The sequence below is a fragment of the Capsella rubella genome, unplaced genomic scaffold (assembly GCF_000375325.1).
Source record: "Capsella rubella cultivar Monte Gargano unplaced genomic scaffold, Caprub1_0 scaffold_3, whole genome shotgun sequence".
In the NCBI taxonomy this organism is placed as follows: Eukaryota; Viridiplantae; Streptophyta; class Magnoliopsida; order Brassicales; family Brassicaceae; genus Capsella; species Capsella rubella.
Genome location: NW_006238921.1, coordinates 4,416,607 through 4,432,262, shown reverse-complemented (window position 1 = coordinate 4,432,262; position 15,656 = coordinate 4,416,607). Strand labels below are relative to the sequence as shown.

At 38.6% G+C, this 15,656-nt stretch overlaps 3 protein-coding genes across 3 annotated transcripts; 1 reads left to right on the top strand and 2 right to left on the bottom strand.

The window, feature by feature from the left end:
* Positions 1–3,649: 3,649 nt before the first annotated feature.
* Positions 3,650–5,741, bottom strand: LOC17892942 (L-ascorbate oxidase homolog). The gene is made up of 3 exons (XM_006299911.2): positions 5,404–5,741; positions 4,140–5,246; positions 3,650–4,066 (listed from the first exon to the last, which is right to left on the bottom strand). The coding sequence occupies exons 1-3, from the start codon at positions 5,649–5,651 to the stop codon at positions 3,766–3,768; spliced, it is 1,656 nt and encodes a 551-aa protein (XP_006299973.1). The 5' UTR covers positions 5,652–5,741; the 3' UTR covers positions 3,650–3,765.
* A 2,390-nt stretch (positions 5,742–8,131) lies between these two features.
* On the top strand, positions 8,132–10,498 carry LOC17893080 (L-ascorbate oxidase homolog). Its single transcript, XM_006299238.2, has 3 exons — positions 8,132–8,483; positions 8,610–9,719; positions 9,838–10,498. The coding sequence occupies exons 1-3, from the start codon at positions 8,233–8,235 to the stop codon at positions 10,139–10,141; spliced, it is 1,665 nt and encodes a 554-aa protein (XP_006299300.1). The 5' UTR covers positions 8,132–8,232; the 3' UTR covers positions 10,142–10,498.
* A 163-nt stretch (positions 10,499–10,661) lies between these two features.
* LOC17891820 (receptor-like protein kinase BRI1-like 3) lies at positions 10,662–15,147 on the bottom strand. The gene is made up of 2 exons (XM_006296794.2): positions 14,699–15,147; positions 10,662–14,615 (listed from the first exon to the last, which is right to left on the bottom strand). The coding sequence occupies exon 2, from the start codon at positions 14,485–14,487 to the stop codon at positions 10,987–10,989; it is 3,501 nt and encodes a 1,166-aa protein (XP_006296856.1). The 5' UTR covers positions 14,488–14,615; positions 14,699–15,147; the 3' UTR covers positions 10,662–10,986.
* Between the last annotated feature and the right edge of the window lie 509 nt (positions 15,148–15,656).

Here is a 15,656-nt window from a genome sequence, read left to right as displayed (position 1 = left end):
TTCTTTGCTATAGACAACGTAACTAATATATATATATATATATATATATATATATATATATATATATATATATATATATATATGCACAAACACAAAGACGTCAAGGGAATCCTTCAATTTGGTTTTTCCAATAAAAAGTTTGATTTCAACATGAAAGAAAAAAAGTTAAAAATATATTATATAATAGAGGAGGGAAGCACATGAGCGTGAGGCATATACACATAGGGGTTTGAGCCTAAAGAGTAAGTGAAAATCCCATCGATCTGCCACTCCACCAACTGACATCACATTGTACCCATTTACTTCTTGTTTTCCCCAAGTATCCGAAATTTATTTACGTGAAATCACTACAAAACGTTTGGTGAACAAAAAAAAAACACAGGAACAATGTGGAATAGCAAATTTGCTTCATCTTTTATTCGTTTTAGTTTCTTCTCATAAATCTCATTATGGCCTTTTCTTACTTGATATATTGTTTTCTTTCTCACTTCCTAACATATGACATATTGATATAAATCAATATGTAAAATAATGAATATAAAAAATGTACGGCCACACAAGTGACCTACTCGAGCAGGTCCTTTTTGATCTTTTCGATAACTTTGAGATTCCACGTTCTCATTTTTGTGTGTGTGTATATGTATTTCTTTGTCAAGAAAAAAAAAGTATATATAGAAATATATGGGTATATATAGAACTTAAGGTCTCTGTTACTTGTTTTATAAATAAAACTAAGAGTAGAAATGTTTATTAAATAGTGCCCTTTCGAGTACCTGTCGGGGTAACTAGGGGTACACGTAAATGTTAAGATTCCTCCTCTCTTCTTTCTAAAATTGTGTTTTACTAGTAGAATCGCTTTCTATCTTCTCTCTCTCTATACATTTTCTTTTTCTCTAGCTCGAGGGTTATTTTCTTAGTAAAGTACTAAAATTAGAAACTTATGGTTCCTATCAACTTACCAAAACCAGGTCGATTTTGTGTGCAAGTGGGTCTTCTTCCTCAAACCACGTCCCTCTTTGTTTTAATATTATTCAAGTTTTTAACTTGTCTTTGGGCAAAGAGAGAATCTATTTTACCTAGGTTAATCAAAAACCTTTTTCAGAGGCTAGTATTAATTCATTTTAGAAAGCAGCTATTTTTAGAGACTTTTTTCCTAAAGTACGTTTAAACACAATAATTCAAGCTGGAAACAATAATATCATAACGATTCTTGATATACATTATTAGTAGCAATTTACATATCTAATGGAAATGGTACATGTTTATGTGTATATGAAGATGTATGTGTGTATGTATATGAATACGTATTTTGTGAATACGAGGGCCGCCCATATCTCTTAATGGCATCTGTTAAAGCTGTAAAGCCTTTGCAGCTTAAGAAAACTAAATATTATGATTATGAGGATGGAGAAGCATGGAGAGAAGCCTTATCTCTTTACTTAAATTCATTTTTTCTTTTCGCGAATCTATATTTTATTTTATTTTATTACAGTGTATATTATTAATTACAATTGGTTTTTTATTTTCTTATGAAAATTTTAAGGATTTTGCATATCTACCTTCTTGGGGGCATAAATGAATATAATGCAGCTCAAAATCTTTCTCTCTTTTCGATTTAATTATTTTATTCCCTCTCAACTCTCTTATCTCTGGCACCGTCTTCTATATAAAGCCAGGGAGAGTGAGACCTCTAGTATTCATAAGCAACACAAACACATATGTATACATCTTCTCTTCCATCTCTACTCTTACCTTCAAGTAGAAAAAAAAACAAATATATATATATATATATATATATGGTTTTTTCACATATACATTTTTTGGTGTATGTGGTTTTCATAAATACAAGTGCGTACAGTGAAACGCGTATGTGACGAAAGTAGTGTGCAGCCAAGGATGACTTGCCGATTTAAAATGATCTTTCTTTTTTATATATATACTCTATGAAGAAAACTTTAGTTTCAAATTCTTTAGTTCTTGAAAAAGATCAGGAAGAAATTAGAATGGATAATATAGCCAAAAAGAAGAAAAAGTAACATGATCGGCAAGTTGTCCTTGGCTACACGTTACTTTGTGTCGCGCATATAGAGAGGTTTTATGTGGTGAAGATGACACGATCGAACTCAAGCTACGGAAGAATGCAGATCGAGGTAAGTACGGTCTATTCATTTTGTTTTTCTTGAAAAGTACATGTTTAAACCAAAATTAAATATATCAATAAAAGGTTTGTCGAACTCATGTAATACTTACAAATAGATTTGGACTAATATTTCTGTTTCGTTAAGATTATCTTAGATGGATCTTATATTGTTAAATTTAAGTCCAGACTAGTTTCTGGAAGAACAAGATCTCAATGATTGATTAATTTTTTTCAATGGTAATTAGTGATATTTTTTCCTCATGGTGAAAGGGTTGCATCACACTTTGTATATATCTATGTCTTATCTGCTCGACACGTGCTTATCATAAAGACATATGTATTGTCCAGCCAATTTTGTTTTTGTATTTCCTCTAGAATTAGTTACTATTTGTAAAATTGTTGCCACCAAACAAAAAAAAAAAAGACTAGTTAAGTTCTGCTCAACGAGCTGTACATATAGATGGAGTGGGCAGTGGGCAGTGGCAACACTACGGTCTACGGAAGCGCCTTAACCTAGCTGTCTTTCCACCTGCGAGCCTGCGACCGTTTCTTTTCACCCGAGAGTTCGACTCTTCCGTGTATATACTTAGGGTTACTGTAAATTTGGATGTATTAATTTCATGGAATGTTTATTTGTAAAATTATACCTGGTGCTATAAAATAAAACTGGCAATAAGGGAAAACTTTTAACTTCACATAGTATGATTTAAAGATGTCGATATTATATAAACGAGTGTATTAGTACGATCGATGACAAATTCAAATTTTTTTTTTTTTTTTAAAGTACATACATGCAAGAAATAAACTACTTTACAAAAAAAAATCATTTGCTATATAACATACTTTAATATATTTTTTGTTTGAAAAACAATAGTAGCATGTTATTAGTATTATGTTGTATCGGAAAAGGTTGAAAAAAAAATTGTTGTAATAATTACAATATATTGAAGGATAAAAACAATTAACTTCTTCGAATCGCATCGTCACAAACACACGCGCGCGTGAACTTTATTTTCACCGTCTGTATCTCTCTTGCCTTTTTATTAGTTTGACTTTGACTTCAAGCGTCAACCTGTTTTGCTCTCAGCTCAGACGAGGTTTGAACTTTGAACACTAGGATGCATCACGCTTGCTTGCGGTGGATTTTTAACCTTCCATGTGATTTATGGTTTTTTTTTTCTCTCAACTTTTTGTTTTTAATAATTTCCCGTTCCATGTTTGCTAGGTTTCGCGAATCTGATTGTGATAATTAGAAACTTGGATTAATCCTCTGCTTTCCAATAAACATCATGAAAAGCTGTGAAGTTAATCTGTTATGCATGTAACCAAAATTTGATAATCTCTTACCGATCACTTTTACTCATCGGTATGACCGAGGAAACTAGATGGACTTTTATTCAGAGAGTTTCTTGTGTTGTATATAAAGAAGTTTCGGTAATTATATTACGTAGTGAAGTTGATTTCGTTTTACTATAAAGGGAAATATAAGAGTTTGGTTTTGTAGTTAAATGATAGTATATAGTATGTTTAATGAATTAGGAAAGGGTTAATTAGTGACGTAATACACTCACTTTGGAAAGTAGAATTTTACATATAAATAAAAAAACTTTGTCGAAGTGAGAATTTTAAATAGTGTAGGGTGCAGGTAATGGCAAGCCCTTGACGATGCCGCAAAGGTTGGTGTTGAGAGGGATGTTGTACTCGTCTCTTAGTGATTTTTCAGGTGAGAGAACACTGACGTACATTTGCTCGCCCAAGTACCTTCTCTCCCAGTTCTCTGATCTGATGTTCCACATACCGGCGTTGTCGAATGTCAAGAGGATGGCTGACCAGGATTTGGGGTACACTTGCACGGTGTGTCTGCTAACAGCATCCAACAAGTTGTAGTTATTTCTCTTCTCTGGTGTCCATCTTCCTGGCTCAGAGCTGCAAACAAAACATAATGTTAGAAGTGTTATAGGAATGAGAAGCTAGGGGTTGTGAATGGGGCGGGGCTTACGCGACAGCGAAGAAAGAGTGACCGTCCAAATGGAAGGATTGCATGCTTTTCTCGTGGTTCTCGAAAACGATTTCGACAAAGGTACGGAAAGTGATGTTGAGGACATTGGGCTCGACGGTTAGTGTTGTGATCTTGGCTGCGGGTTCGTCCTTGATGACGTTGTATTTGAAAACCTTGTCGGCAAATCCGAAGTACTCGACAAGCTTCAAAGGAGTCTCGGTGTCAACGTGTGATACACCGTTGAACCCAAACCTGACCTTTCCGTTCACCACATTCTTGGTGTTGGCGAGCTTGATGGTACGGGTGATGTTGATCTTTCCGTAATGGTAGGATCCTTGTGGGTTAGGTCTGGCAGCACTGGCGGTTAAGTTCCATCTGAAGGATCTGAACTGGTTGAGAGACCAAGCCCAGCCGACGGGAGCCTTGGGGAGCTCGGTTGAGGGCTCAACGTTGCTTCCTTCGTAGCTCAACACACCAACAGTGCTCACTTCCTTCTTGAGGAACCTAGTGGATGCAACCATGTAGTAGTTCTTGGCCACTTGGTCAGCAGTCACTAGCACGGCAAAGCACTGTCCGACGTGGACGTCAAGAGAGTCGTAGTCGTTCTGGAGAACGTGAGAGCCTTCCATCTCAACAAGCTTCATCTTGTGTCCTTGGATCCTGAAGTTAAGAGTGGATTTGAATCCAACATTGCAGATCCTAAACTTGTAAGTCTTTCCTGGATTCATGGTGAAAAGTGGCTCGTTCTTGTGGCCAACTTTACCGGATTTCCCGTTGATGAGAACACCGTCTGGGGATCCGAGAGTACGACCACTGTCCAAGAAGTTCTTGAGAGCGGTGTGGCTCTTGGTAAACCAGTCATTGATGAGGATGGTGTTGTCTTCTTCGGGATCAGCGTAAGGGACCGGGATGAGGAGACGGCTGTTGACACGAAGGCCACCGAAACCACCGGCGAAACGGTGGAGAGATGTGGATGGGTAGTAGAAGTAACTACCGATCTGGTCCTTAGGCTGGAAATGGTAAGTGTAGTTGGTGCCTGCTGGGATTGGGCATGAGGTCCCACTCACACCATCTTGCCACGAGTTCTTCCTGTGCTGAAGTCCACTCCTGCCACGTCACCCAATAACCATTGTCAGGACGACCAAGTATCGGAAGATATAATTATACGTAATGTAAAAATGTAACCAAGTCGAATGCAAAAAACAAATCTACAAATATGTTTTTGAAAACAACTTTGAAGGAACAAAACAGTTTGGTTACGAACCAGGTCAAGAGGAAAGGCTCGTCAAGGTTGTTGAAGACGTTGATGACAACATTGTTGTTGGAGGTGGAGTTTAGGTTAGGACCAGGGAACTGTCCGTTAATGAGAATCACCTGTTGAGGAATTCCGAGAGGCGCGGCGGTTCCGTATGTCACGTTCCACGTGTAGTAGAAGTAAGGGTCACCGGCGCTCACCATCGCCACCGTGGAGGCGAGGCACACCAACACCGTCAAAAGCCTACCACCCTGCATTATCTCTTTTCTGCTTCTTTTTATTTTTTTATTAAAATAAATTAACCCTTTCCTATATAAAAAATATTTTTAATTATATTTTTTTTTCCTCAAAAGCAAGAAGAAACTATGTTCTCTTGCAATTGACGAGTTTTTGGTTATGTCGTGATTAAGTATTTATGCTGGTGAAGGTACCTTGATTTGCACGGAATCGTTGCCTTTTTTCACGCTGCATCACTAATTCTCTTTTCGAGAAATTACTATTTTTGGATATCTCTCTCTCTTTGGTCCTTGAGATTTCGATTCTTTGAACGAGCACACAACTCGGATCGTATTCTAATATTGGAAAAGTCTCTAATGATGCCAAATTAACAACTATTGACAAGTGTTATCAAGTGTTTTTGTTTGATTATTACACACGGACACAAATTCTTACGGTCAAGTAAGAAACTACATGCTTACTATTTTATTGTACTACTTTGTAGTTATAACATTTGAAACTCTCGGTTTACGAAAAAAACAAAAAAACAAAAAAACCATTTGAAACTCTCATGTGATTTAAAGATGAGTTTTACATATACTTGAATTTAATTTCATTACTTTGCAAAACAAAATGATAACACGTCGATGATCTATATACTTGCGTGTATATATGTATATTCAATTTATTCATAAGTTTTCTTTTGTGATTGTACATATGTGTATACTGTATACGGTACATAGAAAAGGTATCTAGTTTATCGATCGATTTATACATTTACATAGATTGTGGGTTGAGAAAGACCCAGCAAATGGTATAATTGTCATTTGAAATCACCGCGCGGTCTTACTTATCGTATTCTTTCCCAAATTCTTAGAGTTTCTTGTATTGTTACGTACATTTCTCAATTGTATGTTGGTGACTAATAAAAAAAAATGTGTCTCTAAATCTGAACTGATAACTTTTCATTTTAAGAAGATCAAATATGACATTCTAGAAATTTTGATCGAAATATATATTACAAGTTGACAAAAATAGGAGCAAAAATCAAAATATGAAGAGAGCATAGGATAAGCGCCTAACAGTGACATTCTAGCGAAGGTAGAAACATGAAAGCTAACAGAGTATATTACGTCCCGGTTTTTTTTTTGTTTTTTTTAATAAAATTTCTGGTATTATATATATCAAACTTTAGAGATTACATAAAGAGTAGGTGCCACAACGACAACGATCTCCCGGGTGAACAATCCCGGTACACGAACCAAAGTATCCGAATATAGTAAACGAAAAGAACTAGAGATAGAGTCCTCTAAACCATAACCCGAGCAAGCCTTGAAATATTACGTCCCGGTTGCAGAGTAGCATGTAAGATTCTGGTGCTCTCTCCTTGCAAACATAGTATTATACTCTAAGATTCTGGTGCTCTCCTTGAATTTGCCATCAAGGATTGACTAGCTCTTATGATTGAGGAAAAGGGCGCGATACTACTACTTCTTATGGAAACGAACGTCCAAGCTTTTGAATGAGTATCTTGAAGCTAACATTGAACGACTCTTAATTATGACTCTTAATCCGATTAGGTGGATTAGTTTTTCTTAGATTTCTCTATCTTTTTGTCTTGTTTTCACACTTAAAAAGACTTTCATTGATTACAAAGTAGTTATACATAATTATGATATAAAAATGAATGTCTACGTAGATTATTATACAAATGATTACATACGTAGTTACGAATCTATCTTTATCCCTATCAAGGCCGGCTTAAAAATAGCCAATGAAAGTTATAGTCCCTGTTGAATTATTTTTAAAATGGGCCTTAATTACATATAATTTTTTTTCCAAAATGCCTTAAACACACTATTTTTTAATGTTAATTTAACATAGTCATTGGATATGTCTATCGCTGACACTGATCCTTATTCCTAACGTTAGTTGTATTGTTAACAAATGTTGCGTCGCGTAATATGATCCCCATTATCATCTAATTTAGCCTTTGGTACGGTTACAATTCAAATGGTATGAAATGTAAAAAAGGCGGCACAGCAAATTGTTTTCTAATACTACATAAAACGACCGTACGTAAAAAAAAATGACTTAAGGTGTTACCATAAAAAGATGTAATTTTCCAAATATATTTGCAACGAAAAATATTGTAAAATAACATAATTTTATAATTTTTGAAAAAACAATTATAGGTCATATACCTTTATGATATGGAATTCATTACAATTATCTATCTTGTAATATATGTTTTAATCCAAAATAGCAAAATTCTTTAAGACATGCATGGAAACCAAAAAAGAAAAAAAAATTCAAAGAGAAAATAAAAAAAAAAGAAAACTCTAAAAATAGGGAGAGGTTAAAGTTCAATAGTCCCCAACCCACCAAATATGGACGAAGGGAATAGCGAAATGGTAGGAGACCCCAAAGAAGACGAGAAAAACAAGGAAAAACATTCGTCTAAAAAAACCCTATAAAAACGCCTTCAAACATTTCCACAACTCGAAATTCAAACCCCAAAGCATAGTTATATAACAATAGACAATATAGTAACCCCACCACACACCAAAACACATAAAAATCTAAAACTATTATCCCAAGAACCTAAAATTGTTTATTGTTATGCGAGGGGTTAAACTCTTGGCCGCGTGCCTCTACCTGGCCGCAGCCGCTACGGTTGTGGTCCGAGCAGAAGACCCTTACTTCCACCACGTGTGGAACGTAACCTACGGAACCGTGTCTCCTCTCGGCGTTCCACAACAAGTCATTCTCATCAACGGCCAATTCCCTGGTCCCAACATCAACTCAACCTCAAACAACAACATCATCATCAATGTCTTCAACAATCTCGACGAACCTTTCCTCATCACATGGTAGTAACATTAGTTTCACCGTTTTCCAAAATGTCATTTCTAATTTGCATGTTTTCAATAGAAAATATTTGCTCATTTCTCCGATATTCTTATAATATATGTGTTCTTGTTTTTTTTGCGTTTTAGGAATGGGATCCAACACAGGAAGAACTGTTGGCAAGATGGGACTCCAGGGACTATGTGTCCGATCATGCCTGGTACCAACTTCACTTACAAATTCCAGCCTAAGGATCAGATCGGAAGCTATTTCTACTACCCCAGCACCGCGTTGCACCGTTCCGCTGGTGGGTTCGGTGGTCTCCGTGTGAACAGCCGTCTTCTCATCCCCGTCCCGTACGCTGACCCAGAAGATGACTATACCGTCTTGATCGGTGACTGGTACACTAAGAGCCACACCCAGTTGAAGAAATTCCTTGATGGCGGTCGTACTCTTGGCCGTCCAGATGGTATTCTCATCAATGGAAAGTCCGGAAAAGGTGATGGATCCGATGCGCCCCTCTTTAACCTGAAACCTGGAAAGACCTATAGGGTTAGGATCTGTAACGTGGGTTTGAAGACATCTCTCAACTTTAGGATTCAGAATCACAAGTTGAAGCTCGTTGAGATGGAAGGATCGCACGTGCTCCAGAACGATTACGACTCTCTCGACGTTCATGTCGGTCAGTGTTACGGAACCATCCTTACCGCTAACCAAGAAGCTAAAGATTACTACATGGTTGCATCCTCTAGGTTCTTGAAGTCGGTTATAACTACAACTGGTCTTCTACGCTACGAGGGAGGAAAAGGCCCCGCCTCTTCGCAGCTACCCGCTGGTCCAGTCGGCTGGGCTTGGTCCTTGAACCAGTTCCGATCTTTCAGGTGGAACTTGACCGCCAGTGCTGCCAGGCCTAACCCTCAGGGATCTTACCACTACGGAAAGATCAACATCACACGCACCATCAAGCTTGTCAACACTCAAGGCAAGGTCGATGGAAAGCTCAGGTACGCGTTGAACGGAGTCTCGCACACTGACCCGGAAACCCCATTGAAGCTCGCCGAGTACTTTGGTATCGCCGACAAGGTATTCAAGTACGACACCATCACCGATAACCCAACCCCAGAACAAACCAAGAACATCAAGATCGAGCCAAATGTTCTTAACATCACTCACCGCAACTTTATTGAGGTTGTGTTTGAGAACCACGAGAAGAGTGTTCAGTCTTGGCACTTGGACGGTTACTCCTTCTTTGCCGTCGCGTAAGTGAAAAAAAAACAAACAATCAATTCTTTTAGAACAAGTAACCAAATACTTTCTTTCACAGCAGGTAACCTATATCATTTTAACCTAATTTTGAAATTCACTTTGTTTTCAAAGTGTCGAGCCAGGGACTTGGACCCCAGAGAAGAGAAAGAACTACAACCTTCTTGATGCAGTGAGCAGACACACAGTCCAAGTCTACCCAAAATGTTGGGCAGCAATTTTGCTCACATTCGACAACTGTGGAATGTGGAACATTCGATCTGAAAACACCGAGAGACGTTACTTAGGACAGCAGCTTTACGCAAGTGTCTTGTCGCCAGAGAAATCGCTGAGAGATGAATACAACATGCCTGAGACAAGCCTCCAATGTGGTCTAGTCAAGGGCAAACCTAAGCCTAACCCTTACGCTGGAGCCTAAGTTAAATTTTACAAAGAATACAATACATTTTAATGCAACAAAAGACTTTGGATTCTTCTGTTGATACAATCGATCGAGAGACGTTTACTCAACGGATTTATTCTTCTGGTTTTGGGTCTTTTCTTTTTAATTATTTTAATTTAATGAAATTATTTTTTTAAAGTATATGGTTTATTCGTACATACATGACATTGAAATGTATGTATGTCTATCCCTTAAGTAATTTTTTTTTTTCTTTCTTTTGAAAAGACGCATTAATTTTCTCTTTTTTTTCTTCTTAATTATTGTTTTGTTTTGTTCTTCACTTTTTTTGTAACGCGTATATGTAATGTATCCATAATCTTCAACGTCATAAGCAGAGAGATCTTATTTGTCTGACATGAGTTTTTTGTTCCTTAATCGCCAAACTTGAGACTCTTGGAATTTATCATATTCAGATTATCTTAGATCAATCACCAAAATTCTTCATGTAACAGCTTGAAAATCTTATCTATAGAGTTCAATACCATACAGAGGAAGAAATTTAGAAGAATTTTTAGTATGTATTGTACATCACATATAACATGGCTCAGAAGATAATAACGAAATGAAACGAAGAAGATACAAAAAACACTATACAAGGAAGTAATTCTCTATAGCCTAGAACGGTAGAACCGTGAAAGGTAAGTAAAAACACACTTCAGTGTCGACGTCTGTCATTCCATTTTTCCACATCTAAAGACTTGGATTTGCTTTACTGTTATTATATACACTGAATCACTAACACAAGTAACAACAAAAATTGGAAGAAAATAATAAAATTCAAATCTTCTTGATCTCGCTGAATTCTACAATCTCTCATCTTCTTAAGGCTCCTTATCTCGTGATTCTTCAACGCCCGGTGTTTCCTTGAGCGAAAACTCATCCAGACTATCGTTTTCTGTATCGACATGAACAAGCTCTTTGAACATTGTCATGACTTGAATCATAGTTGGTCTTTTGAATGGCCGATCATCCAAACACTGAGACGCAATCTTCAAGTAATGAATTAGCTCAAGGTCGCCAGATTTATCTGTTACTAGCTCCGGATCAAGAATCTCAGCTCCTCTTTTCTCCCTGTAGAGTTGTTTGGCCCATCCTACCAGGTTGTTGTCTTCACCAAACTCCTCTAAATCAATCGGTTTCTTGCCTGAGAGGAGCTCGAGAAGTATAACTCCATAGCTGTACACATCTCCTTTTGCCGTGCACCGGAAACTCTGGTAATACTCTGGTGGAACATACCCAGGAGTACCCGCGAGTGTACTCACGCTCAAGTGAGTATCCAGAGCGCTCACTAGCCTTGCCATACCAAAATCCGAGACACGAGCTACGAAATCTTGGTCTAGAAGAACGTTGCTTGACTTCATATCCCTGTGAATAATATGAGGAATGCAGCTGTGGTGCAGGAAAGCTAGCCCACGTGCAGCTCCTATTGCAATTTTCTTCCTCGCAGACCAATCAAGAAAGATTCCTCCCTTCTTGGTCTTTTCGTGTAGAACTGTCTCTAAGCTTCCGTATTTCATGTACTCGTAAACAAGAAGTCTCTCTTCGCCGATCTTGCAATATCCAAGTAGCGGTACCAAATTTCGATGTTTGATTTTTCCAATAGTTTCCATCTCCGCCATAAACTCTCTATCACCTTGACCCGTGACTTGAATCAGCTTCTTGATCGCAACAACAGATCCATCAGTGAATTGAGCCTTGTAGACATCTCCAAACCCACCTGATCCGATCATACTATCAGCACTAAACCCATTTGTGGCTTCTAAAAGGTGTGCGAAAGTAAGTTTTCGCAGCGGCTTCTCAAAGGTTGCAACATTGATGCTCAGTGGTTCAGGAACACTGGAGAGCTTCCAACTGCTGCTACTAGAGGTCGGAAGGCTCTCAATGTATTTCTCTCTCTGTTTTTCTTTCTTTTGAACCTTCCTTACTCTGTAAAGCACCATAATAAGCATTACAAGACACATGAAAGAAAACACAATCCCTGTGATCACCACAGTCGGTATACTCAGTTTCTTAGGATGAGTATGGGATCCCGTGGGCCGAACACCAGAGCTGCAAGGTAGCAGAGGAACTCCGCAGAGACCAGAATTGTTGGCGTAATTTGTGACTGGAAACGTTGTAAGTTGGCCTCCGAATGGGATTGGTCCGGTTAGATTGTTGTTAGAGACATCTAAGTCACTAAGAAAAGAGAGCCCTCCAAGTGATCCAGGTAAGAATCCTTGGAGATCATTGTGAGATAGATCAAGAACCCCGATTGCTTTCAATCCCCCGAAGCTATCTGGTATGGTTCCGGTTAACAGATTATGTCCTAGATTCAAGACCTGAAGGTACCCCATTTCACCATACCCCAAAGGAATAGAACCTGAAACTGCATTGTAGGAGAGGTCTAAGTAAATCATGCTTCCGTTTCTGCTGAACGTGTACATGGTCATGCCTGAGTATATCCGAGTCCTGGGACATGAATGAACCATCGGAAAATGCTCTAACCGTTCTGCACGAATGCCTTCAAACTCAACCAAACCGCCTGCACCTCTGCAATCCGTCCCACCTTCATTCCTCACAAACGAAAATTGTTTACCAGAGACGCTTCCAGGCATCACCCGTCCAGCCTGACTAGCAAGTTCAGCTGGGAGATTCCCAGTTAGATTGTTGCTGTTAAGATCAAGCCAGATAAGGCTCTTGCACTTCCCAAGCTCATGTGGAATGTTACCAGTCAAAGAATTGTTCCCAAGTTGCAGGATCGCTAATTTCTCGAGGTTTCCTATTGCTACCGGGATCTCGCCTGTAAGCAAGTTACTAGAAAGGGAGATCCAAAGCATGTTGGTGCATTTGGAGATCGATTCTGGAATAAAACCGGTTAAGAGATTGTTGTTTAGGATTAACGTTTCCAAGTTTCCTCCATCAACACAAATGTCGTCTGGGATTCCACCAGTGAGATTGTTCGCCCACATAACTAAGTCTGAGAGTTTCGGCAATGTCCATATCTCCTTTGGAATCGGACCAGTGAGAGCATTGAAGCTAAGATCTATCGTCTTCAAGCTCTTGCAGTTACCAAGCTCTACAGGAACAGTTCCTGAGAGGTAGTTGTTGGCAATAAGCAACTTCTCCAGAACTGAAGAAATTTGAAGAGAGCACAAGCCAGATGGTACTCTTCCAGTAAACTCGTTTGAGCTGAGATCAAGAACTCGTAGATTACTACAGTTGGTGAGCGAAATCGGAACAGAACCTGAAATGTTGTTGAAGGGCAAGTAAAGATGAGAGATTCTTGGGAGTTTACTCACGACGGTGGTTATAAAGTCGCCGGTGAGCTTGTTGTTTCCCAAATTCAGGGTTTGTAATGAGCCACAAGAGGTGAATGCTAGCGGAAGCTGACCAGTGAGTCTGTTTCCAGAGAGATCGAGAACCTCTAGAGTACGACAAAGAAGAGAAAGCTCCGTTGGAATCTCGCCGGAGTAAAGGTTGTGTGAGAGTGATAGCAGCTTCAAATTCTGGAAATTTTCCCAATACCTATCGCCGGGAATTTTGCCGGCGAGACTGTTCCGAGAGAGGTTTAGCGTTTCAAGGAGCTTACAATTGGACAAGCTAATCGGGAATGTGTCGCCGGAGATGTTGTTCTGTGATATACTGAATACGGTGAGGTTCCCACAGAGGCCAAAACTGAGACGAGAGAAGTCACCGGAGAAATTGTTTCCGCCTAAATCGAGGTGTTTCAGAGACGCCGGGAAATTGGATATGAAAGTCTCCGGAATCTCATCGGAAAAGAGATTATTCGAGAGATCAACAGTGGTGATTCTCTTGTTCCTCGTCGACGGAGAAGTCTTCAATTTCCCGGCGAGCTTGTTATGCGAGACATTAACAGAAACCAGATTCAAACAGCTGGAGAAAACGTAATCCACCATTGAATGATCCGTAATCAAGTTTGAAGATAAATCCAGAACCTCGAGAGAACATCCTGAAGAGGAAGAAGAAGAAGAACCAGAGGAAAAGCTGTTTCCTTGCAAATAAAGTTTCCGGAGATTCGATAACGCCGTGAGATTACTGAGACTTAGGGTTCCGGTAAGACCACCGTATCGGAGATCGAGAGCAATGACTCGCCCATCGTCAGAGCAAGAAACGCGTCGCCAAGAACATGGGTCACGACCCGACCCGTGTTTCCAATTATCCAGAACGTGGTTAGGATCGGACTTAACGGAGATTTGCTTAAACGCCGTTAACAGAGCAGCTTCGGTGACGTCGTCTCCGAGTAGCCGTCTGCCACGAGCGTCCACTATTAGAAACAAAACGAGAAAGCAGAGGATAATGAACTGCCATCGTTGTTGCTTCATGTTATGTAGTAGCACACAAAGTGTTCGACAGAATCCCCTAAGACTGAAAATTCAAGCTCAAGGATCTTCTTTTTGGCTTATCCTCTCCATAAGGACCTGAATATTTCACCGGAGAAGAGGTCGCAACACTGAAATACAAAGAGAAGTTAAGATTAAATTTTTCCTGAAAATAGGAGTTGGTAAAATCAAGGAAGAATGAAGAGATACATACATGGATATATGTGCTTAGAGATTTGTGAAGAAGCAAAAAAAGCGTAATCAAGGGCTGACAGGTACGGAGAAAGAGAAAGGAGAAAGTACACAGAGACAGAGAGAGTTCTATGAGTGAAGAAAGACAACGGAGATGGTCTTCGACAGTGTTGTCTCCCAAAGTACGATGTTGCAGAGATGGTCGGATCATGAACACACACACATTAAAAAAAAAAATGTTGAATTCAACCAAAGAAACAAAAGGGCTCTCTGGTTTGAAGATTCCACAGGCTTTTTACATACATAAAGGAAGCGTGTTTAGTACGACCACTACATAAAAACGAATTTCGACCCGGAAGAAAAAAGAAAGAAAAAGAGAGTGCTTTGTTTATTTTTATTTATTTTGCTTGTAAAAAATGAGAAGCTGTGAAAGTCTTTGGAACTATATTATCTCGTGACAGCTTAAGATAAGAATCAAAGAAGAAGAAGAGAAGAAGTTAATGAGTCTTTACCTTATTTAGTCTCTTTGTTGGACAAAAAAAAATGTAAAAGCGAAAGAGAAGAAATTTTGGCAAAAGAGGAGGAAGAAAAAGCTAAAGAAGACAAAAGAAAGAGACTAATCTTACGTGAAAAGAGGATGATATATGCATCATCATCATTATTAAAGACTAATCTTTTTGCTAATTATTAAAGTCCCACATTCCCACCTTATAGAGTTATAGTATTCGTGCAATCAAATTATATTGCAATTGACCAAACTCCACGTTAATTGTTTTTTTTTTTTAATACTACTAGTATACTCAATATATTTGGGTTTTACAGATTTAGCTAGGGAGAGAATCTTTTTATAAATCTAACGAAAGTTCTGCTTTGTGGGGGAAGATCGACTAGATTTGTGTGCTTTTCAAGTGGTCTCGTGTTAACGTCGATGGAATCCACAAACCCTGTATTATTTTGTGCTGTGCAACATGTTAAATTTA

Excerpts from the sequence above, each read along its gene's own strand:
- LOC17891820 (XM_006296794.2), bottom strand. The coding sequence starts at position 14,487 with ATGAAGCAACAACGATGGCAGTTCATTATCCTCTGCTTTCTCGTTTTG.
- LOC17892942 (XM_006299911.2), bottom strand. The coding sequence starts at position 5,651 with ATGCAGGGTGGTAGGCTTTTGACGGTGTTGGTGTGCCTCGCCTCCACG. Across the intron at positions 5,247-5,403 it reads GAGCCTTTCCTCTTGACCTG|GAGTGGACTTCAGCACAGGA; the intron begins GTTCGTAACCAA and ends GTGACGTGGCAG. Across the intron at positions 4,067-4,139 it reads CACTCTTTCTTCGCTGTCGC|CTCTGAGCCAGGAAGATGGA; the intron begins GTAAGCCCCGCC and ends TTTTGTTTGCAG.
- LOC17893080 (XM_006299238.2), top strand. The coding sequence starts at position 8,233 with ATGCGAGGGGTTAAACTCTTGGCCGCGTGCCTCTACCTGGCCGCAGCC. Across the intron at positions 8,484-8,609 it reads GAACCTTTCCTCATCACATG|GAATGGGATCCAACACAGGA; the intron begins GTAGTAACATTA and ends TTTGCGTTTTAG. Across the intron at positions 9,720-9,837 it reads TACTCCTTCTTTGCCGTCGC|TGTCGAGCCAGGGACTTGGA; the intron begins GTAAGTGAAAAA and ends TTGTTTTCAAAG.